The following is a 25,685-nucleotide window of genomic DNA, read 5'->3' as shown; positions in this document are numbered from 1 at the left end:
GAAGTGATATAGCATTAAAATCATAAGAATTACAAAAACTATTTTTATAGAGCGTGTTTCCTTTTCTTGGTCCCTATGAACGGTATCCTACGATTGAAGTATTTTTATTTACTTTTCTTTAGAACCTAACCCGCTTTTTCCTCCAATCAGAAGCTGCTAAATTTTCTATTAAGTTGATCACTTAATTGTTAAGATTTTATGTGTATCTAGTAACTCCGCGCGCTGACTTATTAGCCAATGAAAATTAGGTTCTAAGTAAGTTAGATCATATTAAGTAAAATTTTAGTGGTTAAGAACGGCTCGGTCGCTTCGCTCCCTCCGCCCCTTCTTAACCACTAAAATTTTACTTAATATGATCTAACTATTACTTAAATGGATCACATGATTTTAAAAAAGGTATTCCATATGATAAAATAGCTTACGCACAACCTAAGAAAATTAATATTTTACTTTTCTGTTTATTTTGTATTTGATATATAAAAACTATGCTACTTTTATATATATATATATATTATTTTTATCATTTATTCCCAGCTCTCTGATTGGCTCAAACTTGATCACATGATTTAGTATATAACAGCATAAAGACTTGAGTTACTATTTATAGAATCTGAAATGCATATCGACTTGAGGTTTCTTAAAATGGAGATAATTTCTGTGAAACAAAATAGTACTGTATTCAATCAAAGCTAATACAGTGTATGATTTGATGTTTCTAGAAAAAAAAATATTTATTTCAACTTTTACTAAACTTTTTTTCAATGTACTCTATTTGATGAGACAAAAGAAGGCATTGGATTAGGATTACTTCATATCAATTAAAACATATTCAATATGTGTGTCAAATATTTATACAAAACTTAATCAAATAAATGAAGTATTCTGAATAAGTAAATCGTCTAAATCACTCCAACAATATAAAGGAAACACATTTACATTAAACGGTGTAATTTATTTTGATCTCTAGTCTCTAATTGTTAAAGGGAGAAAACTTTTGCAATTATTTTCATAATTTGTTTTGTCAATCTATGTAAAAAATAATATAACAAATGTAGCCCTTTAATTCGGTCAATCCATAGATATATCGACTTCACAGAAAAGCATATCGACCTCGCACTTCGTGCTCGGTCGATATGCTTTTCTGTGAAGTCGATATATCTATGGATTGACCTCATCAAAGGGCTATATTTATACAATATATATATATATATATATATATATATATATATTAGGGATGTCAAATCGGTCAATTTTTAGTACTCGGTTACTCGGACGTTTTTCTGATCGAGTACCCGGGTACTCTGTAAAAAGTGTAAATAAATGACATTAAAACACTGTAAACTCTTATAGAGTTCTGCTCTGATTGGAGGTTTACCCGCAAATGTATTTCTGTTGTAACAATTAATGATGAGCACTTGTTACGACGAAATTTAAATAACATTTTTTGACGTTCAATTTAAATATCAGATAAACAGAAGAAATAGAATTATAAGAGCCTCACAGTGGTCTTGGAAAAAAAAGTCTACTCCATAAATGTAATGTAACTCTTTGTTGCGTTTGACGTCCAGGTATCCGTCGTCAGAGCTACGTACCGTATCAACTTGAACTCGATCAAGTTCTCCTGACAGACCGGATTTATGAGTTTCGTACACTTTTTCACTCCTTTATTTTATAGTTTTACGGGAAGGTATTTTGTAGTTTGGTGAAACAATGAAAATCTGTATTTTAAATCCTTTGCCTTCAACCATTTGTATTGGCATGTAAACAAACACAACTAATCAACAATCGCACGTGTAATATCATTTACGGCTTTTCGGAGAATTGACAAAATTATTTAATTTATTTAAAAAAATTAGACATTAAACGATGTTCAGTGAAAAAAAATTAAAGCAAACCAAAAATAAGGGTAGAAGACAGTCGAAGATGAGAAAAGCCAGGTAACAGGTGCTTGGTCACGATAATTACTGTATAAACACTGCCACAAGCTCGGATTCGGCGTAGTGTACTAGTACTCCTGACGAGACGTCCCAGTACATTTGGGGGAAGATTATTCCATTCCTGCCGCAATGCTGCAGCAAGGTCTTGGGCATTGCCAAAAGGTTGATGACATTGATGAAACAGCTGTTCAAGCATGTCACAGACATGTTCGATGGGTGGAGAGGGGGGGGGGGGGTTCCAGAATAAGTGAGGGTCATGGTAATGTGGTGATATTTTGCTGTCGGAGATAGTATGTCAAGTGCCATGAAGTTACCTCCTGATAGTACTGCCCTGTGGCACGTCCAGCAGCAACATGTAAGTCCATTCTGCCGTTGTAACGACGAAAAATGACCCCCGTAGAATATTGACCAGAAGGTCATTTTTCTACGTACAAAAATGACCCAAGGGCAGTATTCTACGACATGTAGGGTCATTTTTCGACCGTAGAAAAACATTCCAGACCAGTAATTCTACGATTTCACACACGTTGAAAAATGATCCCCATAGAAATTTGACCCGCTACTTTTTTTATACAATGAAACATGTATTTCTGTACCCTGATATTTTTTTTTATACTTTCAAATGTAAGAAGTGAAATTTTCTATGTACTTCACTTCTTGATTCTTTTCAAACATATATTATTTGAGTGCATATCTGAATATATATTTTGTCCTGCAGAATCCCAATGAATATTAATTCATCAAGGAGCATAAATTTATGATTATATTTTTGTGTGTGTTTCTTATCATTCAAAGGTTTTATTTCAAAAATGGCATCATATGTTTCTGATAACCATAAACTTGCAGGGAGGCCTCTGAAATGAGAGTTTCTTAGACACTAACTTTGCAAACACAAATGAACGCCTAGTCTATTATGCCTTTACTTTGATATCTATCCTAGCAAATGCTGTCCAAAAACTAAGTCCAAAGTAAAAGTTTGGAATTTTTATGTAAAAGTGTAAAACTTCAATGTCAAAAGGTTAAAATTGGTTGTTTCCAAAGAAAGGTCTTCTCACAACCAAAAGACCCAGGGGCCTTATAGGTCACCTGGGTACAACGTAACAACTTTCCAACAATTGATTCTTGTTTTAAACAAGAGGCCATAAAATTCACATTTTTCAAAGAGGCATCATTGCTTATCATAACTATGTATTTTACTTGCGTACGTTGACTACTTTATACCCAGAGGTAGATCAGAGCAACAGAGATAAAAAAAAAAGCATTTCCATTTTATAATCAGTTTTGGACTCCACCCCAGAGGAACCACTGACCCTTGGGGCACAAATTTCAAAATTCTGGCAGCATTATTCACTGGTGTAATACCCAGGAGCAGAGGAGAAGAATTTTAAAGAAGTAATAACTATTTACATACAAGTAGATCACTGGTTTCATACTCAGGAGCATCTTTAAAGATTTTCAAAGAATTTATGCATTTTCACTACACATGTATAATTTGTAGGGCCCTGTCCTAACACCAGAACCACTGACCTTGGGACCATAAAATTCACAATTTTGGAAGAGGCAGTCTTATTCTACATACATGTAACTATGTACTTGGTTAGTTTATTTAAAAGCACAGGAGCAGAAAAGAAGATTTTCAAAGAAGTAATGCATTTTCACTTTATAATCTATATAGCCCCATCCTAGCACCAGAACCCCTGAATTTGGGGCCATGAATTTCACAATTTTGATAGAGGACATAATGCTGATTACAATCATGCAAACAGTTTGACTCTTGTTAGTTTGAATGCTTGTTGTCTAGGAGTAAAGAAGATTTTTAAAGATTTCACTAATTTTAGTGGTTTTGGCCCTATTCCTCATGCTCCAAAAGGGCAGGGTCCATGAAATTAATTATTTTTCTTTGCCTTTATTTATAGATGCCTTATGTCAAAATTGGTTGTATAGGTTGAGCTAGTGGTTGCAGAGAAGAAGCTGAAAATGTTCAAATGTTAACGAACGACGCGCGACGATGGACGAAAACAGATAGCAGTAGGTCAGCTAAGTTTACTCAGGTGACCTAAAATACACTTGTGATCATGAAATATGAAAGCCATAATCCCATCCAGTCAAACGTTATGGGCAAGATTTAAGTTTTTGCGGACAAACAGACAGACAGATGAACAGGTAAAAAGTGAATTGACAACTTTTTCATTATCCAACATTTGGGGGAAGGAGGGGGGGGGGTCGATTGATAAAAAAAATCCTTAAATCATCATATGTTGGTACTTGTAGAAAGAAGAAAACCGATACTACATGTGCAAATTTTTAATTTTTTTTTTTGTATTACTTTTATGCTTCTTTCTTAGTTTTACTTTTATGCTACAATACCCATTTTATTAAGGTTTTGTTGTTATTATAGGTCATAGGCAATTCAATTTTGTACTTATTTTTACAAAACACAGAACTGTTAGGCCTGCTATGAGAAATCAACGGAAAATAGACGTGCAAAAAAGGGGTATTTTTTAAAATGGAATTTATTTTAATTAAGCTGTTTTATGCAGTGTATGCCCTTGCGAAAGTACGATTTTGTGCGGTATATCGATGTAAAATATATGTTACCTGTACATAAAAACACGACATAATTAATAAAATACATTCTCTTGGTAGGTAATTAATAATTTCACTATGCGAAGGATATACATTGGTATTTATCGACTATTTAAATCCTGTAAATAATATTCTGTTTAATATTTAAACGCATTTTTCATTGTTAAAAAATTCCCCAATCTGCCTCTCACAGCACATGAAATACCGCATTTTTACCAATATGACGTCATGTTTACAACTTCAATGCGTTCAGTGCTTTGTTAAAAACCAGCTACATGGGATTTAACACGCAATTTTTTTTAATGCATTGATAAGTTATATTGTTGTTTATTATGCTAATATAGTTAAAAGTTGCAAATTATTTCATTTTCAGGTATTATGAGAAAAACATATAAGTCATATTTTTGTTTGACGTCACAGTAAACTTTTCCTGTATAAATTAGGCCCGCCCCCTTTTTCAAGCCTTTACAGTGCTGTGAAACCATCCCTACTTTTTTACTTTATTCAAAGAAAACCAAATATTTTTTTTTATTTTCTAGGCAAGTGCAAGTGTTACATGTATATAAGTTTAAATGCTTTTAGGAAAATGAGATCTTCATATTATAAGGCTGCTTCATATTACCCATATGCATTCGGCATGCAAGGATATTCCTACCCAAACGGATGTTTTTGCAATAAAAAATTACAAGGGGTCATTTATCTACGGAGTAATTTTTCTACAATGCATATGGAGAAAAACGACCCCAAGGCCATAATTTCTACAAAAAAGTGAGTCATTTTTCTATGTATAGTATTGTCCAGGTCAATATTCTACGGGGGTCACTTTTCGTCGTTACACCGGCAATAGTCATGCCTCCTCACCCCAATATAGATCCACCCCCATGCCGATCATGTCTAATGACGTGAACGTCATGAAACGTTCGTTACATCGGCGCTAAACCCTCCTCGGCCTGCCCAGGACGTCCATAGTGAACCTCGACTCATCTTTAAACATTACGTGGTTCCTTGGTGATTATCCCAGCATTAATGGTGTCCACATCAAATTGATTTGGCCACTAATGCTACCATTACTCAAAAAAGGAAAGGCAGGGAGGACGAAAGCGAATTTAACATCAATATCAAATGCACTCAGAACTAGGGCTTATTGTAACGGGAACCGTTACAGATGTTCCCCAAACGCTCCCCAACTCCCTTCTCGTGTCATATTCCCTGCAAGTTTCATTAAAGAAGGAAAAATCTATAAACAACGTTTTCCCAAAAGTATACCAAGCAATGCAGGCGTGCGCATGTGATTGCATGAGCGTAATGACGATATCATCTTGTATACACTATTTTACTCATTTCCACGTGCACGCACGTGCATGATGACCATACCTTTTTATAGGTGTCTATTATGTCTGTCTATATTCTTAATCCTATCCTGTTTGGTTGAAAAACAAGGGAGTTATAGCCATTTAAAGTTTAAGCCAATCAGATTGCAGCGCACGTGCATGCGCGTATTTTCATGACAATTATTTTATATCATATTGTAGGACATCTTAAAGTATGCCTATGTTTTAAATTTCAAAGCATTTTGTAAAAAAACAGAAAAGCTATTGAGATTTTTGTTTCAGCCAATCAGAGCAAAGCACACGTGCACGCACGTGCATGCATGTGAATGGTGACCATACCATCCTGTAGGAGTCCTTTATGTCTATCTATGTTGTAAATCCCATGTTGTTTGGTTGAAAACCAAGGGAGTTATACTCATTTAAAGTTTCAGCCAATCAGATTGCAGCGCACGTGCATGCGCGTGATTTCATGAAAAATTTTATATATCATATTGTAGTACATCCTAATGCATGTCTATGTTATAAATTTCAAAGCATTTCATCAAAAAACAAAAAAGATGTTAAGATTTCTGTTTCAGCCAATCAGAGCAAAGCGCACGTGCATGCGCGTGAGTTCATGCAAATTTGACCATGTCATCTTATCTACACAACTTATATATCTTTATATAATGAGTTTCAAAACATTTTATCAAAAATTATAAAAGTTACAACCATATTAAATATATCAGTCATTTTACTCATTGCACGCGCCCGCACGTGCATGCGAATGCGCGCAAAATGACCTTCGTTCGGCACATCTACACAACATGCCTACTAACCCTAAAAAGGTTTTAACTTAGTTTGGTGAACAGTTTCTGAGAACACTTCCGGACAAAAAAGTACCGGAGAAGAAATAAGAAGAAAAAAGAATAATAATAATAATAATAATAATAATAATAATAAGAAACAGAGTAAAAACAATATGTTCCCCAACTTCGTTTGGGGAACATAATAAATGCTTTCTGGGGAAAAAAACTCATTTCCAAGTTGCTAAAAGTCCTCCTACCTTACATCATCTTAAATGGGTATAGGGAAACAAACTTCAATTAAAACCATTATTGAATGATTAATTGATTGTATATTGTTTAACGTCCAATTCGAGATTTTTTCACTCATAAAGAGACGTCACCGTGTGCCAGTGAAGGTCTTTAAATTTAGACCTACCGTATATACTCGCCTATAAGTCGGATTTTTGGGAGTTAATCTCTTGTCCAAAACTCTATGTCCGACTATAGGCGAGCTATAAAATGAATGATATTATATGAGGTCAGTCCCTCTGATATATAAGCTTATTAAATACAACCGACTTATAGGCGGACCGACTTATAGGCGAGTATATACGGTATACTCGACACTCAGGGTCATTGACCCTTGAGGGTTCTTTATCATGTCAACGCCTATCGTGACCCGGGCATTTTTAAGGTCATATCCGAATGACCAATGACTTTCATCCCATATACCGAGCGCCTGACTACCTATCTTTACGTCTTAGGTTTGACACGGCGCCGAGATTTCGAGATAAAGAGAGAATTTGCCGCAAAGTAGATCCAATTTCAAAAAACTTGAAACACTTTTCTTCCCAATCTTTTAAGAGTGATAGTCTAGAACTCAACACTAACAGGGATGTTTTTATGCTTCGTCGAGTATATAGATTGATTAAAATATTAGAGCACGTGTATATTTCGAAGTAAATTTAATTCTACCCGAAAACATACATTTATCATAACAAAAATTGCAGTGAAAATAAGATTGTAATATATTTTATGGATTTGCACTATTCGGCTTAGACAGATAGCAGATACGAGCTCTGAAGATAAAAATAAATCTACTTACTTGTGTATGAAAAGATGGATTTGGTTGAAAGAAATTAAAGATGCAGAGCGATGGGAGTTTAACTTTTAATCTGGACGGTTCCCAGAGATAAATCCGTCGGACAAAGATAACGAACGCGAGCTCTAAGGATAAAAGTAATTAAAGAAATATTAAAATATGCAGGACATGTACGGGAGTATAAATGTAGCTCAGTGGGACAATTCGGCAGTGGAATGCTGAAATTTGTCTCTTTCTGGTTGCATTTATACAGGTAAGATTATTTTGTAGACTTGCGCGCGTTTTGGTAAACATTATTTAAATTTTCACATGGCTTATTTTATTTGCAAGTTCAACTTTTTATATTTCAAGTATAGTTATATTTCTAATAAGGTTTAGTGTATTTTGTAAAATAATTTAGTGTAATTATGAATATTAGAAATAGATTGTTTACTTTAATAAAGAGTGGAAAGCTGAAATTTGTCTCTTTCTGGTTGCATTTATACAGGTTGGGTAACATCTCCACTCCCCATAACCTGTAATGCGCTGAACAGGCAGGAAGAGAATAAATAAATCCGAGGGAGATAAAATGCTAAGTGGAACATTGCGAATCGGATAAACTTTGTCTGGTCAGGACCAGGGAATTGGAGGAAGGTTTTCCCTCGCCCTTCAAACCTCTCACATGCGGAAAAGCGAACGATCCCGGGAGATCATAATCAGATCCAGTCACCAGACACATAATATAACAACCCCAAAACAAATTCTCAAAACAGATAAAATCCCCCAAAGAATTTATTCATTTTTACGAAACATTCATTAACGCTGCATAAAAGGATACACATTAAAAGAATGTTATATTTGTAGTAATATATACAAGCCAAATTGATAACGCACCATCAAAGAAAAGAGTATTTTTGCTTTTTATGTTTTCAATATATAACTACGTTACCAAAGTAAAAGACAATCGCGGGGCTCGTTACTGAAAAAAAAACAAGATGTGTTTGTAAAACACTGATGCCCCCGTATGGCAACATAGCAAAGATTAAGCTTTTATTAAATGCAAATTTAATTAATTGGTACCAAAAGTAGGGTATTCTCACTGGAAAACAATTATGAAATTTGAAAGTAAGCCAATGTTAAAGGTTTTTAATTAGTACAAAAATCTACAAGGTCAAGGTCAAAAGGTCAATGTAATTAGTATCAAATGAAAGGTCTTGCCACATAAAATACTTATGTAGAGCATGAAAGCCCTAGCCCTAACCGTTCAGAAGTTATGGTTAATGTTCAATTTCTTAAAAAGTAGGTCAAACTCCAGGGTCAAGGTCAAAGGGTCAAAGTCATTGTTATCAAATGAAAGGTCTTGTCATAAGGATCAAATATGTAAAGTATGAAAGGAACTAGCCCTGAGTCTTTAAAAGTTATGGTCAAGTTTGCTTTTTTAAAGTAGGTCAATCTCAAAGGTCAAGGTCAAAGGGTCAAGGATCTTCATATTCAATGAAGGGTCTTTTCACAAGGATTACATATACGAAGTATAAAAGCCCTATCTCTTACTGTTCAAAAGTTATGGCCAAGGTTAAAGTTTTTCACAAGTACGAAAATCTACAAGGTCAGGGTCAAAGGGTCAAGGTTGTTGGTATCCAGTGAAAGGTCTTTTAACAAACATTACATATGTGAAGTATAAAAGTCCTGGTGTCTACTGTTCAAAAGATATGGCCAAAGTAAAATTTTTCTTAAAAGTAGGTCAAACTCCAAGGTCAAGGTCAAAGGGTCAAAGTTATTGTTATCAAATGAAAAGTCTTGTCATAAGAATCAAATATGTAAAGTATGAAAGCACTAGCCCTTACTCTTTTAAAATTATGGTCAAGGTTTGCTTTTTTAAAGTAGGTCAAGCTCAAAGGTCAAGGTCAAAGGGTCAAGGATCTTCATATCCAATGAAAGGTCTTCTCACAAGGATTACATATATGAATTATGAAAGCCCTATCCCTTACCATTCAAAAGTTATGGCCAAGGTTAAAGTTTTTCACAAGTACGAAAATCTACAAGGTCAAGGTCAAAGGGTCAAGGTTGTTGGTATCCAGTGAAAGGTCTTTAAACAAACATTACATATGTGAAGTATAAAAGTCCTGGTGTCTACTGTTCAAAAGATATGGCCAAAGTAAAATTTTAAAATTTTTCTTAAAAGTAGGTCAAACTCCAAGGTCAAGGTCAAAGGGTCAAAGTTATTGTTATCAAATGAAAAGTCTTGTTATAAGAATCAAATATGTAAAGTATGAAAGCACTAGCCCTTACTCTTTTAAAGTTATGGTCAAGGTTTGCCTTTTTAAAGTCAAGCTCAAAGGTCAAGGTCAAAGGGTAAAGGATCTTGGTATCCAATGAAAGGTCTTCTTATAAGGATTACATGTATGAAGTATGAAAGCCCCATCCCTTACCGTTCAAAAGTAATGGCCAAGGTTAAAGTTTTTTACAAGTAAAGAAATCTATAAGGTCAAGGTCAAAGGGTCAAGGTTGCTGGTATCCAGTGAAAGGTCTTTTAACAAACATTACATATGTGAAGTATAAATGTCCTGGTGTTTACTGTTCAAAAGATATGGCCAAAGTAAAATTTTAAAATTTTCATGTAAAAGTGGGTCAAACTCCAAGGTCAAAAGGTCAAATTTGGTGGTACCCAAAGAAAGGTCTTGTCACAAGGAATACACATATGAAATATGAAAGTCATAGCTCCACTAAATCAAAAGTTATTGGCAAGGTTAAAGTTTTTGCGGACAAACAGACAAACAGAGAGACAGACAGACAGACACGACAAAAACTATATACCCCCGAAACTTCGTTTACGGGGGCATAATTACACCTTATACTGTATATACACCGCTTGCTCCTAAAACTGCAGACAGTGCTGCTTAAGGTATGTCGCGGGTTTGCTTTTGTCATCAAATTTGGTACACAATTTTAACGATTCGAGCGGTTGTTTTGTGCACATTTGATTATGACGTCAGTTACGTTACAAAGGCAACGTCATGTTGTCTCTGCAAATGACTTGTAGTCTGTACGAATTTAAAAGCAGATTTAACTCAAAGTGCATGCTTGTGTACGTAAACCTCGTACATTTCTTTCAGTTTGAATTCTGGTGTTCACTAAAAACGAGTTATATTTAATTACAAGTATTTTCCTGGTTTTTTAAAAAATTATCATTGTTAATATTGGTTGGTTGTTATGTATTTAAATCTCGTGCATTCGCCTTATTTTGCTTGCTACTAAATTGTGAAATGCATTGCAAATTTTTTTTCAAACACCTGGATTTTAAGACTTACAAAACACTGTGAACAATTTACAAGTATAATTTTTTTTCTATATATTTTTTTATGACAAAAGCTGAACGTGTAAAAGCTAAATGCAAGTGTTTTACATTTTGCGTATTGAAATTTAATTCAGAAAATTCGAAATTAAAGTGCTTGAGATTCAGAGCCTTGCGACTAATATAGAAAGAACATTGCAGATTCTTTCATATTAATGGTTTTGATTTTACCTCATCTTGACATTTTGAAATTCCTGAATAATTCCTCTACGTCTTTAAAAAGTTATCCAACCTTTTTAAAGGAAACTATTTTCACAAAATTGGCTTAAAAACGTCATTTTCCCATATATTTCAATGGTAAAAGCGTCAACAAGGATTAAAATCTATACTGCATTTACAGTACTATAACATTAAAACTACTTAGGGAAAATTTAATAAAAATTGCAGATGATACGCTTTAAATTCTAAGGAACATTTTATCAAATTTTCAGGATATGTTTTCTCGTAAGATTTTTTATGCAGCCTCTCAAGAATGGCAAAGTCATGATAAGTCATAAGTAAACATATATGGAATCTCAGGTAGTGTAGATTCAAGTGAGTTCAAGTCATGACCCCAGAAGTAGGGCGAGACCCCAATGTTAGTTCAATGTAATAGACAATAAAACCACAGGTGGTCAAAGAAATATGCAAGCATCCTAAGTTAGTGTAGATCCAAGTTTGTTCAAAACATACCCTCTCCCCTTTAAGTAGTGGTTGGGTCCACTTAAGGGTTTAAACTTTTCGATAATAAACGGCTTTCTGTTTTTTTTCCAAGCCACAGTGCTCAGGTGGCCCTTGGATCTCTTGTTTTGCCAACTTTACAGTGTGCTAGAGGTTGAAATATAAATTAGTGTAACGATTAACTATTATTGAGCTGTGTGAAGAAAATATATGTCATCATGTATAAATTATTGCAGTAAATGAATTATCATCATGAGCACGTGTAATGTTAATTAAATTGTCAATTTTAGAAAGTGGATAAAAAATCGTCAGTATGGGAGACAAATGAAACCATGTTTAGGTATAATGAAAAGCAGAACAAAATCTTCGAAACAACATACTTTTGCTTCTGTTTCATAGTTACATGTAAAGCCTTCATTCTTTGACACACCAATGAAAATGAAAACGATTTCAGTTTTCCAATCATAAGATCCGTCCGTCATGGAAATTTGACTGATAATAAGTATTTACTTACAATCGCTTTGAAGCATAAAATTAATGTTATTCAGTTGGCTCTATCCTAGTTTGGATCACAGACACCGACAAATAGATGGTGTAACACCCCATTCCCCACTCTCACCCTCAACTTCGAAATTAAAACATTTATTAGGCACAAAACATAACTTCAAATGCATTCAATGCCTTGTTTTTCATTTGGCGATATCTTGATATCAGATATCATGTTCCGATATTATTATTTCAAAGATTAATCTTTATGGTATATGTATATAAATACCTTAGGTGAGAAACTCAATATTTCAAAAAACGCAGGGTTTTCCTCTCCGAGGGAAAGTTTTTATCAATATTTACTAGTATTAGTATTTATATCCACATTTTTTTTCCTGTTATGAGAGAAGACAATTCTGGCTATTCGAAGCCTGTTTTTGCCTTATTGGATGGATATGGAAATAACGAACAGTATTCAATCTCAACGTCCATTAAACAAAAATACAAAATAAGAGCAGAGCAAACACGGACCTCCGAAACATCAGAGGTGGGATCAGGTGCCATGGAGGAGTGAGCATCCCCTGCCGACCGGTCACACCCGCCGTGTGCTCGTTGTCATAATCAGGAAATAACGGAAAAAATCCGTGGTCAATTCAATGTATAAATAATGGACTAACAATTGGTATGAAAAACGTCAGTCAGCATTTCATTCAATGATAAATTGTATTTGCTGACAAGGTCATTGTATCGACCATAGAATTTACGAAATGATGACTTTAAACGAGACTGTTGATATTCTTGTTTCATTAACTTGCTTGTCAATAATTTACCTCGTTTAAGAAATTGTTCATACGTAGAGCATGCTCTAACATATCGAATCAACTGAGATATAAATACTCCGTATGCAGGTGATGAAGGTATATTGCTGCATAAGTAAGGGAAGTTGACGATAGAAAAGTTAAAGTCATCACGTTTATCATATAGCTTGGTTCTTAGATTACCATTAGTGTCTTTTTCAAGTAAAATATCCAAGTATGAAGCAGAAGTGTCGGACTCTGTGGTATCTTTTATCTCAAGCTCACCAGGATATATCGTGTCGACGTAGGAATGGAAATTATCATTATTAATTGACAATGCGTCGTTGATATATCTAAATGTCGAGTTGAAGGCCACAGCAAGTGTTTTCTTCTTTTCACGTAAAAGATTTTGCATAAATTCTGCTTCATATGAATATAAAAATAAGTCTGCTAATAACGGAGCGCAATTTGTACCCATGGGAATTCCAATAGATTGTTGGAATACCTGGTCTCCAAAAACCACATAGATATTGTCAATCAGAAACTCAAGCATCTTCTTGATGTCAACTTCAGAGTACTTATGTGTGCAATCAGAATCTGTTTTAACAAAATAATTTTTCAAATGACCAATGACGAGGTAAGTAAACTTACGAGTTCCATTTTTGTTGAAGAAGCAGCTGTCAATGATATCAAAAAGCCTGGATTTTAATTTGTCGTGGGGAATTGTGTATAAAGTTGAAAAGTCGTAAGTTTTTATGCTGTTGATTTTTGTAAAGTCTTGTGATTTCAAATTGTCCAAAAGTTCTTTAGAATTTTTAAGTATCCACATCTGATTTACACCACTTCTTGAATATATAGTTGTACAGTACTCTTGAAGTTTTTCCTTCACTTCTGTCAATATTTTAGTGAGAAGTAACGAAAGGGGCTTGGTTGAACATTTACTGGAACCTGCAATGTATCTTTGTTTGTAAGGACTCTTATGAAGTTTCGGAATCCAATATATATAAGGTAGTTCAAATTCATTTTGGCTCTGTGGAATATTAAAAGTATTCAAAACTGACAGTTTTAGGAAAATTAAGATTACTAAAAAGACATTTACATATTACAAACACTTATATAACAAATAATTGGCTAGGCTTAAAACAATATATATAGTAAAAAACAATTACAGTTCATGCTCTAAGTAATACTGTGAAAATAATGTCAGAAATTTGCTAAGCAAGCATCAGCCCGTTACCGGAAATCGTATAAAATTTTACATGTACACATTTATATGTTTATATTTACATCCACTGAATATTTTCTTCTTTATTTCTTAAGAAAACCCATTGCATTCATCCCTGCATAAACTACATTAGGCATATCACCTGTACAGATTTCTTGATCAGTGGTCGTTCCATCAATGAAGCGTACAAAGACGTTCGCATCATTAACACAATAATAATATTTTTAATCCTACTTAAAATGATAATTTAAAGATATAAATATAAACAATAAAATGTCTTTCTTTGTTTGTTGTTACTGGAATGAACGGTCGCAGCTATTGCAGAAAAAATTTACATAACCCGCTTACGCGGGTTATGTATTTTTTCTGCAACAGCTGCTTCCGTTCATTCCAGTAACAACAAACAAAAAAAGCATTTTATTGTTTAAATAATATCAATTGTCACGATAAAATTATGGAATTTCAGCTACTCGCAGTTACAATGAATATGTCCAAGATAAATGCTGGCTACTCTGATGACATTGGTTTTCCAGAAACAGATGTAACTCTAGTTGTAGAAGATGAGAAAATTCATGTTAATAAAGGCGTTCTTTCCAGACATTCTCCAGTTTTTGAAGCCATGTTTTCTGGAGGCTTTAAGGAGAGAAATGCAAAGGAGATAAGGCTGCAGAACAAAAAGGCTAAGGACTTCGCTGCTTTTCTCGGGTGTTTTTATCCAAACATGAATAAACAAATAATAGGTTATTTAAATCATTCAAAATATTGTGACATCACATTATTCCTGTTGGAGATTAATATTCGTGGTAAATGAGGTACATGTAAGTTGGGACGCTCGATTTTATGTCTAACATGTAATGTTATTTTCCCAGACATAACTTTTCAATTATCCTTCATCCACGAAATGAAATCCCTACGAGCCCATATCATTTCCTCAAACCACGAAAATTTGACCATGCAAAAATATGTGAATTTACAGTTTACAAGTCTCTGACAAAATTTACCTTTTTATGATCGTAGTTAGAGTCATTAAACTAATGATGTTGTATAATTTTCTTTCAGAACAGAATGTATTGCAAATTTTACCGTTGGCACATGAGTACCAGTCTTCAGTAGTTACCGACTGCGAAAAATTCATGCAAAGCATGTGCTGCAAAGCAAAAACCTGACAGTGAAGACACTACTGGATTACATCCTTGCAGCCGAAAAATATGATCTGCAAAAGTTTCTAGACACGGCTACGACATTTTGTGCTCATGTGGATTTCGATCTTCTCAACGGAAAGCAATTTGAAAAAAAAAACATGTACAGAGTTGTAAACTACAGGGAAACAGTTAACAATGATATATCTCTTCAATGTTCAAGAATTCATCCCAAAACTCGTCTTGCTATAGCGGAAAAAAGACTTAAAACTCTTGAAATGCGTAACAGAAAGAACACGAACAAAGACCCAACAGATGAAAATGATAAAGAAATATGTATGTCATTTGGTTAATATCTTTATGGATATTATTATCTTTTTATAACTTATATTTCTAGGGAGAGGGCTTAAATAAACTTTGCCAGTTGCGCAATCCCGTTCGTTTTCTTTATTTGTGAATAAAATTTTGAACAACATTAAAATACTGTAGACATACTTTTTTCCACGGGGTCATAATTCCGCGGAATTCAACTTTTCGCTTCATAGAAACATTTTAAATTTCCTCGACAAATTACCGTTCACAGTTTGTCCTCAGTACATATAACATTCTGCAAACTTTAAATTCAATTCATCTCTATTTGGCTTCCATTAGAAATTGAACCGACATTAAAAAACCGACAAGCGTTTGTGACAAATACAATGTGTATTGTACGCCTTCCACACTCCTAAAATAATATAAAAATTTTCTTTTCCATGAAATCAATTGTTGTCTAAATCCACTGTATGTCTGTCTCAAATGTGTACCCTTCATCATTATCAATGTTTGAATTAAACAAACTGAGAATTTCACACATTCAGGGTATAAAGAAAATATTTTAGTATATATAAATGCTGTTTGGTTTTACCTCAAGGTCATTTAGATCTGGTCAAGAAATTGAGAGGAAAAGCTTCTTGTTTTTATGACTAGGTTTGAAGTTAGTATTCTATTACAGCTCATCAACGATTTCTAGCTCTTGCCAATTGATTTAAATATTGTTTTGTAGACGTAACAAAATAAGAATGGCTCGGTCGATATTTGCTGAGAATGGTAACAAAGCCGATAATAAAAGCAATGACAATTCTGAGTTAGCTCCTGACTTTTCAGAAACAGATGTGACCTTGCTTGTGGAGGGTAGAAAAATTCTCGCAAGTGAAATAAATTCAATATTGAAGAACAAAATTACATTTTTTTTGTTTTATAAATATTTGCCTATATAGATTCTGATACTTCCTTTCTGATAATTGTCACAATGTGAAAGAATATCATTTCTATTCAATGAATAAATTACATAATTTCACTGGTAACACAACCATTCCACATGATAAATTAAAATCCAGGCTTTTTGATATCATTGACAGCTGCTTCTTCAATAAAAATGTTGTTTTATGGACATTGATATTGGATACTGTTCGTTATCTTTATATCCTTCTTTGATTGTGCATGTATGTTTTTTTTTATTAACTTTTGCACCAAGAAAGACCTCGTCGACAGCGGCAAAGGCTTCAAAGTTTAATCTGATTTGGCATTTAGGCATGAGGATTCTTTATCGAACCACAAATTCGGACTTTCAATGAAAGGACAAGATAGGGTAACAGCCGAATTTTTTATATTAAAATCAGAACACTGATAAAACTGTGATAGTTTGTAGTTGAGAAGTTAAAATGATGCTTACTTTAAGACAAGCACTAATTTTGATTCAAAGGCTACATGGAAGCCACTAGAGGGTTCAGAAACAGGTCATTTTCCCGAATTTCCTCAATTCTGGTGGATTTTCATTATATTTGGGTACATTTCTCTTCGGAAAACATAGAGCACACGCTTGCCTATCTGAGACTTTTACACATATACTGCATCTGATATCACACTCTCTACCATCGGCTCATACATTCACCTCTGTTGTTGGCTCGCGTATATCACAGTGATAAACACGAGAAATAGTGCGTTTGTTTTACTTGATTATAATACATTTTCTATGCTTATGTCTGAGTTTTGAGATAGATATTTACTTAATAAATCCAAAACTATCCATTTAATTTGAAACAATCCTGCAAATATCACGTTTTATACGTTATGTCAAAAATTTTGACGTGAGCCCATTGCAGAGGTGTCTGAGAGAGGAACGAACGACAACTCTGCATAGGAGATTGCTGATATCAGTGTATAAGATATATAAATTTGGTAGATAGGCAAACGTGTGCTCTATGTTTTCCGAAAGAAAATGTGCTGTATAATTAGTGAAAATTTGCATAAAAATGAGAAATTTCGAAAAATGACCTATTTCCTGACCTCACTGTGACCTCTGTATATTCTTAATTTTAAAACCAGTACTCATTTTGTGGCAGGGGTGAAAACAGGGTTTCATGGATAAACTGTTGGATCATTCTTAAAGACACCCAAAATCGGGGGCCAAATACTGGTCTTACCCTATCTTGTCCTTTATGGATTTAAGAACGACCAGTATTAAAGTTCAAAATTCCATTCAAACGATTTAAATCAGGAGCAGAGTAAATATAGACCTCCAAAAACATCTGAGGTGGGATCAGGTGTCATGTAGGAGTAAACATCCACTGCCGACCAGTCACATCCACCGTGTGCCCCTAACCATGGCTTGGAAATAACGGGAAAATCGGCCGCCAATTCAGCATTAAATACTCAATAATAGCCTTACAATAAGTATGAAAAAGTCAGTCAGCTTTTAACTTGATGTCAGATTGTTTTTGCTAAAAAAGTCATTGTATCGACCCATAAATATTGTATTCCTTAAAAACTTAAAGTATTGAACCCGTAATTGTGTCGGATTCAATGAAATTGAGTAAATAACAACAAATAATATAAATAGGTTAAATAGCTAGTATATATACACATGTATGATTGTATTTTGTGTAATGTCCCTGTCGAGAATTTTTCTCTCATATGGAGACGCCGTCACTTGCCGGTGAAGGGCTAGTTTTGTCGTATGTGCGGCACTCAGGGCCATTGAGCTGTGAGGGATCTTTTTCGTGCCGAAACCTAATGCGATACGGGACCTCATTTTTTATCCGATCCACGTCCCATAACTGAGACATAATTCATGACGAAATTTATTACTTTCAATATATGTGAGAATGGAATACATGCACGTCCTAAAAATACTAACTAAAGTTAAAATAATAATCTTAACTGAGAACTTACTGAATTTGTTTTGATTTGAACTATAGGATAAAAAATCTTATTTATTCTTTAAAAGTATATTTTCTCAGGATATGGCTTGACTATATGCATATATCATTCAACTGCAGTTAAGAATCAAATTAGTAAAATGAATTAATTGTTCTTGCATATACGTATTAATTAAAATGTTTATCTTTATATCTATTAATAAAACTATGATCACCACAAAAACAAGTTCAATTTAAGTTGATTTCACGCGTTTTGATAATTTCAATGAGCTATTAATTTATAGCTTTTTATATTTATTTTCAGTGCATAGAATTACTTCCCCTGCTTACCTTAGCTGAATTTAATGGATTTGTTCAATAACATACATAGTTATACTGGCTTTTAAAATTTGAAAGATAAGGTGTGTTGAAAAAATCTATAGGTAAAGAAAAGTTTCAATGTTTATTTAAGTTTATTATGGGCAATTTAAAATAGCAAAGAGCGTCCTAAAGAAAAATAGAAATCGATGATCACAGTTTTAAAACTTTGTAAACTGCCATATAATTCAGATATAGTGCATATGCTAATCGTCGATTATATCTAAAATACTAAAACCAAGGAAAGAGGTAAAAAAGTAAGTAGAAAAACATAGCGTTTTACATATTTTAATAGTTGAAAATTAAACCATCTGTAAATTTGATTTAAATTCACTTCTTTCTTTTGTAATTCAAAACAAGTTGTGTTTGTGAAACACTGATGCCCCCGTATAGCAACATAGCAAAGATTTAACTTTTCTTAAATGCAAATTTAATGAATTGGTACCAATAGTAGGATATTCTCACTGGAAAATAATTGTAAAATTTGAAAGTAGGCCAATGTTTCTTTCAATAAGTACAAAAAATGTCCAAGATCAAGGTAAAACAAAGGTCAAGGCAATTGGTATCCAATGAAAGGTCTTGCCACATAGAATGCTTTTGTAGAGTACGGAAGCCTTCGCAATAATTGTTCAGAAGGTATGGCCAATGTTAATTTTTATTACCAATCATGGCTTTCCTGTTCTTGAGAAGATTTTTTATCTATATAATCCTATGTAAAACTTTGAAAGTCCATTGTGGCCCCAACGGGGTCAATTTTTAAACAAATATGAATCTACACTACCTAAGGATGATTCCAGATGAGTTTCATCTCTCCTGGCCTTGAAAAGAAAATCTTCAAAAGATGAATTTTTCACGAATTTATAGTTATTTTCCATCCAATGAGGGTGTGGTCCTCTATTAAAACAAACTTGAATCCCCTTCACCTGTGAATAATTTGTGGCAAGTCTGGTTGAAATTGGCCCATGGTTCTTGAGAAGATGAAAATGTGAAAAGTTTACGACAACAACGATGACGACACAACGACAGACAATGGACAAATTTCGATCAGAAAAGCTCACTTGATCCTTCGGCTCAGATGAGCTATAATAATGAAAATAAAACTAGCTCCATAACTGTTGTAGAGATAAGACGGCTGAACCTACATATATGAATCTACATTCGTACTATGTCTTCTTAGATGTTCGAACATTAATAGATTTGCATCCTGTGATACTGCATATTGAAACTGAATACAAACAAATGCCAAATGCATGAAATTTCAAATGCAAAAGTTGCATATAGTTTCTTTCATCCCGATTCAGAAAACAGCTTCGTATTTCATTCTGCTGAAAACATCATGCCGAAGAAAAGAAATCAGGACCCTAACACTAGACAGACCTGGAACAGAGCATCTCTGCAACCGGCGCAACAGCATTCTGCTGCAAAACTGGATCAGACTCGTGACGGCGAAAAACCTGTTCCGGAACTCACACAAGAAAAGGAGTCATCCAGTCCATTGTCCGTAGAAATGGATAAATGTGATTTGTTACAAGGTAACAAAAAAAACCCTGAATGATCCTATAGCTAGTACCAACAATTCCAAAAATACTTACGATCACAATGTACTTAAGGAGGGATCGAGTCTTGTCCGGTTTCTGGTAAAATGAAATACTCAAAAGTATATTTAGTTATACAATTGGGCTGCCGTTCATGAGTCCGTTAATGGTCACATATGAATTGAAGTTATACTGTTAGTTGATAATACATTGATTTGTCGATATATTTAAAACATTTTTGTGACGTCATTCTTTTGTTTCTACAGTCTCATATATTAAAGAGAGTACTAGCTATAGTCAAATATTATTGTCAGGAGTACAATATTATATCTAATATTGTACTCCAAAATAATACTGGACTGTGTGAAACAAAGGATGACGTCTCCTAGATTTTGCACAGCTAATGAATAAGGCAAAAAATAAATAAACATTATGCATTTTATATAGAAATCAACATCTCGTAATGCAATTCAAGTAATGTAGCTATCAACATCTCATAATCCAATTTAAACTTCAAAATAGGAGTATCTCAGAAATCCCTTAGAATTTACACTCCGTCCAGACAGGTCACTGATTGTGAAACAACCGATATTGAAGCACTTACTTTAAATCTGTGAATATTCCGAAAACACATCCAAATAAATCGACGTTACATGTAAGTGGTCCATTGTATGACGTTAGTATTCACAGGTCGAAAAAGCGTTTACACTCGATCTGTTGATATATCCCATACAACTCCGATTTTTTTCAAGGAACATTTATGTTCAAAATATATTTCCAAATTAATTTACGTAAAGATGTGGTGCTTCCGATATCCAAGGGACAAAAACGGCGCTTTCCTGAAATATATTTGCCTTCTGGTCACTTACAATCCATACCTTAAAAAAAAATTCCTTCACAATACTCCCAGAATCGCTTATTATCATGAAGTGCTCAGCTCTTCTTAATGCGTCTGTAGAGTGTCACAACGATAAATAATAAATGATTGGGCTTCAGTAAAGGGTTTTAATTCAAAACCTAATATCTAAAACCTTTAAGCGCCCCATCCACGTGGTTTGGTCACCGTTACAAGTATCGTAATTATTACAATAGCCAATACAAAAGTGCATTGAAAAAATGTTTTAAGTAAGATACAAAACTCAGATGGTCTATTATGTCAGATACGGGACTGAGACTCGGTGCTTCGCACCTCGTCCCAGTCCCTTGTCTGAAATATTAGACCATCTTCGTCTTGTATCCCTTAATTTTAAAATGTCAAGTTGTAGACCGCAGAAAATATTTTCTTTTTCGCATGTATGTAATGGTTATAAGCCGGTAAAACGGATGTTTGCGACCGTTAAATCAGCATTAACGGTCGCAAATACCAAATTAGAAGTTTAGTTATTCCCATTCTAATGCAATCCATGCATTTTGTTTGTTGTTTACGTCTTATTTTGTTGAATTTTGTTACATGAAATACGTCACGGAGCATTGTATTTTTGCGTCGCTCTATTATGACGTCACAATGAAAAAGCTTCCACGCTCGTTAATGCTCGTTTTACTGCTTCAAACATCAGTGCATTAGCCAATCAAAGAGTGTTTTACAAAACAATTGCATTAGAATTACCGATATTTACCAAATTGAAGATATCCATAATTTTAAGAAACAAAATTCTTTACTTTACATAGTTATTTCCCCTAAAGTAGGGTGTTGCGTTTCTTTTTCGTGTCAGTATATTTATGGTATTTCTAAGTTAGTAAATATGCAATTAATACTTTATTTCTACTTTTAGAAACGCAAGAAAGTGTGGACTACTTTGACGATATTGGTTTTCCGGAAACAAATGTAGCTCTAGTTGTAGAAGATAAGAAAATTCACGTTAACAAAGCTGTCCTTTCCAAACATTCACCTGTGTTTAACGCCATGTTTTATGGAGGCTTTAAAGAGAGGACTGCAAAGGAGATCAAATTGGGAAACAAAAAAGCTAAGGATGTTGTGGAGTTTCTTCGATGCTTTTATCCAAACATGAAACATGCAATAACAGGTATATCTATCAATTAACATTAAAATGATCTATATTTTAACGATTAAATACTGTAGTACAATGTATAATGAAAAATATAGGATCTCCCGTGGTTTGTTGTTGGATATCATTTGTGTTTTTAAAAAAAAATATTTTAAAAAACACACACAACTCATTGACTGTAAATCATGTTCATGCAGCCACAATTTATGGAGATTTCTATTTTTCAGTCCATCTATATAGATGAATCGACTTAAATTTTATAAATTCCTTTGATGAGGTCGATCCATAGAGATATATATTTCAAAGAATAATTTTGAATCATATTTTCACATAGATTCCCATAACACAATTTGAAAAATAATGGGAACAAGTAGGAACCTATATATAGTATATAGGTCCCTGGAACAAGGCACATTTTCTCTTTAACACTTAAAGACTAGAAATCAAAATACTGTATGTTAAGCAGTTTATGGAATAGTGTTTTCTTTGTATCAATAGAGTAATGTATATGATTTACTTATAGTACTGAAATTCTACATTTATTTGATCATGTTTTGTATCAATTGTTGATAACATAAAATTATCCGATATGTTTTGAATATAAAGTAGATCCTAATGCAATGCACTGTCACGTCTCATCAATTACAGAACATTAAAAATATTAATACAAGATGATTTTCAGAAGCATAAAGTCGATATGCATTTAAGGTTCTTTAAATAGTAACTCAGGTCTAAATGTTGTTTATGACTGCTAATCAAAGTTTATCTGTCTGAAATGTAGCAGTAACAATAGATTTTGTTGATAAACATAGATTCACGTTAGTAAACTATAATTTACAATCGTAAACTATAATTAAGAGTTATAAACCATAGTTTACAAATCGTGAAACTGTATTGATTAGATAATAATGTTTCGCAATCGCAAATCATTGTTTTCGGTGTTAGGTATAGTTTTCGGTTGTGAACAATAGATTATCGAGTTAATTATCGTTTACAGGTGTAAAATATAGATTAACTTGTTAACTATAGTTTACAGTCTGTAAACTATAGTATACTGTCGATAAACCTAGATTAGTCGATAAACCTGGTTTATCTACTGTGAAACTATGTTTAGATCATTTTTTTTAATTTGGCATGCTATACACTTCAAATAGCTGATATCATTTATTTGAACAGGTGTATTCTGAGGTAATATCACGAAACGACAATATAAAAAATGGCACCTCAACCATTAAAGAAGTTTATATACAAGTATTCAGATCATAGTTCTTTTTTTGATGTCAATGATTTTTTTTTACCAGAGATCAATGTACTGAAAGTACTACCATTGGCACACGAATACCAGTCGCCTCTTGTTGATAATTGTGAGAAGTTGATGATAAGCAAGTGTAAACAAGGAACGGGTCTGACAGTGACGTCACTACTGGATTACATCATAGCGGCCGAAAAATATGACTTGGAAACATTCCTGGATACTGCAGTAGAATTTTGTTCCCATGTTGATTTTGATCTTCTTAATGGGAAGACGATACAAAGAAGACAAAGTCGATATGATAACTATTCTCGTCATTGGATTTACGATGACTGTGTGCAGGAAGATAAGGAAATTTCTTCAAAATTTTTAGACATTACTCTTAAAACCCGGCATGCGATATCTGTCGAAAGACTTCAAGTACTTGAAAAGAATAAGAGAAAGATGAAAATTGGGGAACAAAATGAGGAAGATTATCATATGATATTACATGCAATTAATTTCGACATTTCATTATATACTTGAATACTGAAATGTTCAGTGTACATGTTTAATACAGTGATAATTAGCGAACATCCAATTTAAATCTGTAATTTATTTATTTCAGTAAACTTATAATCATTGTACCTGTTTAGTGTCATTTTTGTTTTCATATGTAAATCGACAGTCTGAGACTGTTTGCTATTATATCCGTAGGAACTCGTCGTTTTGGATTGTTAAAAATAAATAAAATCGTAATTAAACTAAAGTTTATAAATAACATAACCTGTTAAAAGAAGTTGAAAAGACGAAGTAAAGGCAACTGTTAATCTGTAGATTGCATACCAAAATTGATATAACAATACAGAAATTTTCTTACTGATACCAAAAACTTTTAAACACCGTTAACATATAATTTTATATCTGAATTAATTGTATAGCATTTCCAAAATCTCTAATTATAACAAGACGCTTAGAATCATAACATGAAAATTTAAATGTTATTATAGAGATCGAAGAAGCGTCAAGTGGCAAGACATGGCTCTGTGAACTTCTCAATGTAGTCCATTCTTCAGACTCAGCTGCATACCAAAGCATTGCTGTTTTAGTGTTCCCATTCTTGTAGTTCTTGCATGAGAAAACATTAAAATACGAAAAAATCGGACGGACAGATAGACTTAAGGGTGAACCAACAAAGGCCGGACAATGAGTGACCAGAAAAGCTTTAGCTAGCAGCTCTGGTGAGCCACAAAATACAAGAGGCCTGATGGGCTTGAATTATTCTTTTGATAATTTGTACAATATGTCGCTTCCATTTGAAGCCTCCAGCTCTATCATAAGACCCTAAATGCATCAACTGACAAAGTTTGATAATTCCTAGCCAGTTGAGACTGAAGATATCATAATTTAGGAGTAATTATAAAATACCATAAGTAGGTCACTGTGACCTACTTTTTGATTGAAATTGTTGAGGCCTCAAGATGCATTAATTGACTAAAATTGATAATTCTAAGATAAAAAGTACTTCAGATATTCAAATGTAGGTCACCATGGCCTATTTTCGGTCGACATTCTCCTAATACCCAAGATGCACCAACTGACAAAGTTTGACGATCCTAAGCCAATAATTATAAGTATCCGAGATTAAATATAACCACAAGCAAATTCAAAGAATTGTGGTCCCCCGCTTTCGGTGTCTTTGTGGGTGAGGTGTTATTTTTTATGACATATTGTGTCTAATATGAACATCCTATCATATGTCATTCATTTAGAAATTATCATTGAAGTTGATTTTTTTAAGGATGAAAACCCTAATCCTGACCGTTAAAAAGTTATGGCCAAAGTTAAAGTTTTTTAAAAGTAGTTCAACTCCAAGGTCACGATCAAAGGGTCAAAGTTCTTGATATCCAATGAAAGGTCTTCTCACAATGATAACATATGTGAAGTATGAAATCCCTTCCCTTTCCGTTCAAAAGTTATGGTCAAGTTTAAATTTTT

The 25,685-nt window shown here is 33.6% G+C and overlaps 1 protein-coding gene and 1 pseudogene across 1 annotated transcript; both read left to right on the top strand.

The window, feature by feature from the left end:
* Window positions 1-14,709: 14,709 nt before the first annotated feature.
* LOC134264699 (uncharacterized) lies at window positions 14,710-15,714 on the top strand (annotated as a pseudogene).
* Window positions 15,715-20,251: 4,537 nt separating this feature from the next.
* On the top strand, window positions 20,252-24,233 carry LOC134264698 (uncharacterized). The gene is made up of 3 exons (XM_062746961.1): window positions 20,252-20,447; window positions 22,223-22,474; window positions 23,758-24,233. Exons 1-3 carry the CDS (start codon window positions 20,252-20,254, stop codon window positions 24,231-24,233), a joined length of 924 nt encoding a protein of 307 aa, XP_062602945.1.
* Window positions 24,234-25,685: the final 1,452 nt, after the last annotated feature.

The sequence above is a fragment of the Saccostrea cucullata genome, unplaced genomic scaffold, assembly GCF_032062105.1.
Source record: "Saccostrea cucullata isolate Sc308-1 unplaced genomic scaffold, CSIRO_AGI_Scuc_v1 ctg2492, whole genome shotgun sequence".
Lineage (NCBI taxonomy): Eukaryota > Metazoa > Mollusca > Bivalvia > Ostreida > Ostreidae > Saccostrea > Saccostrea cuccullata.
Note: the sequence above shows the minus strand (reverse complement) of the source record. Positions and strands in the feature narration are given on the sequence as shown.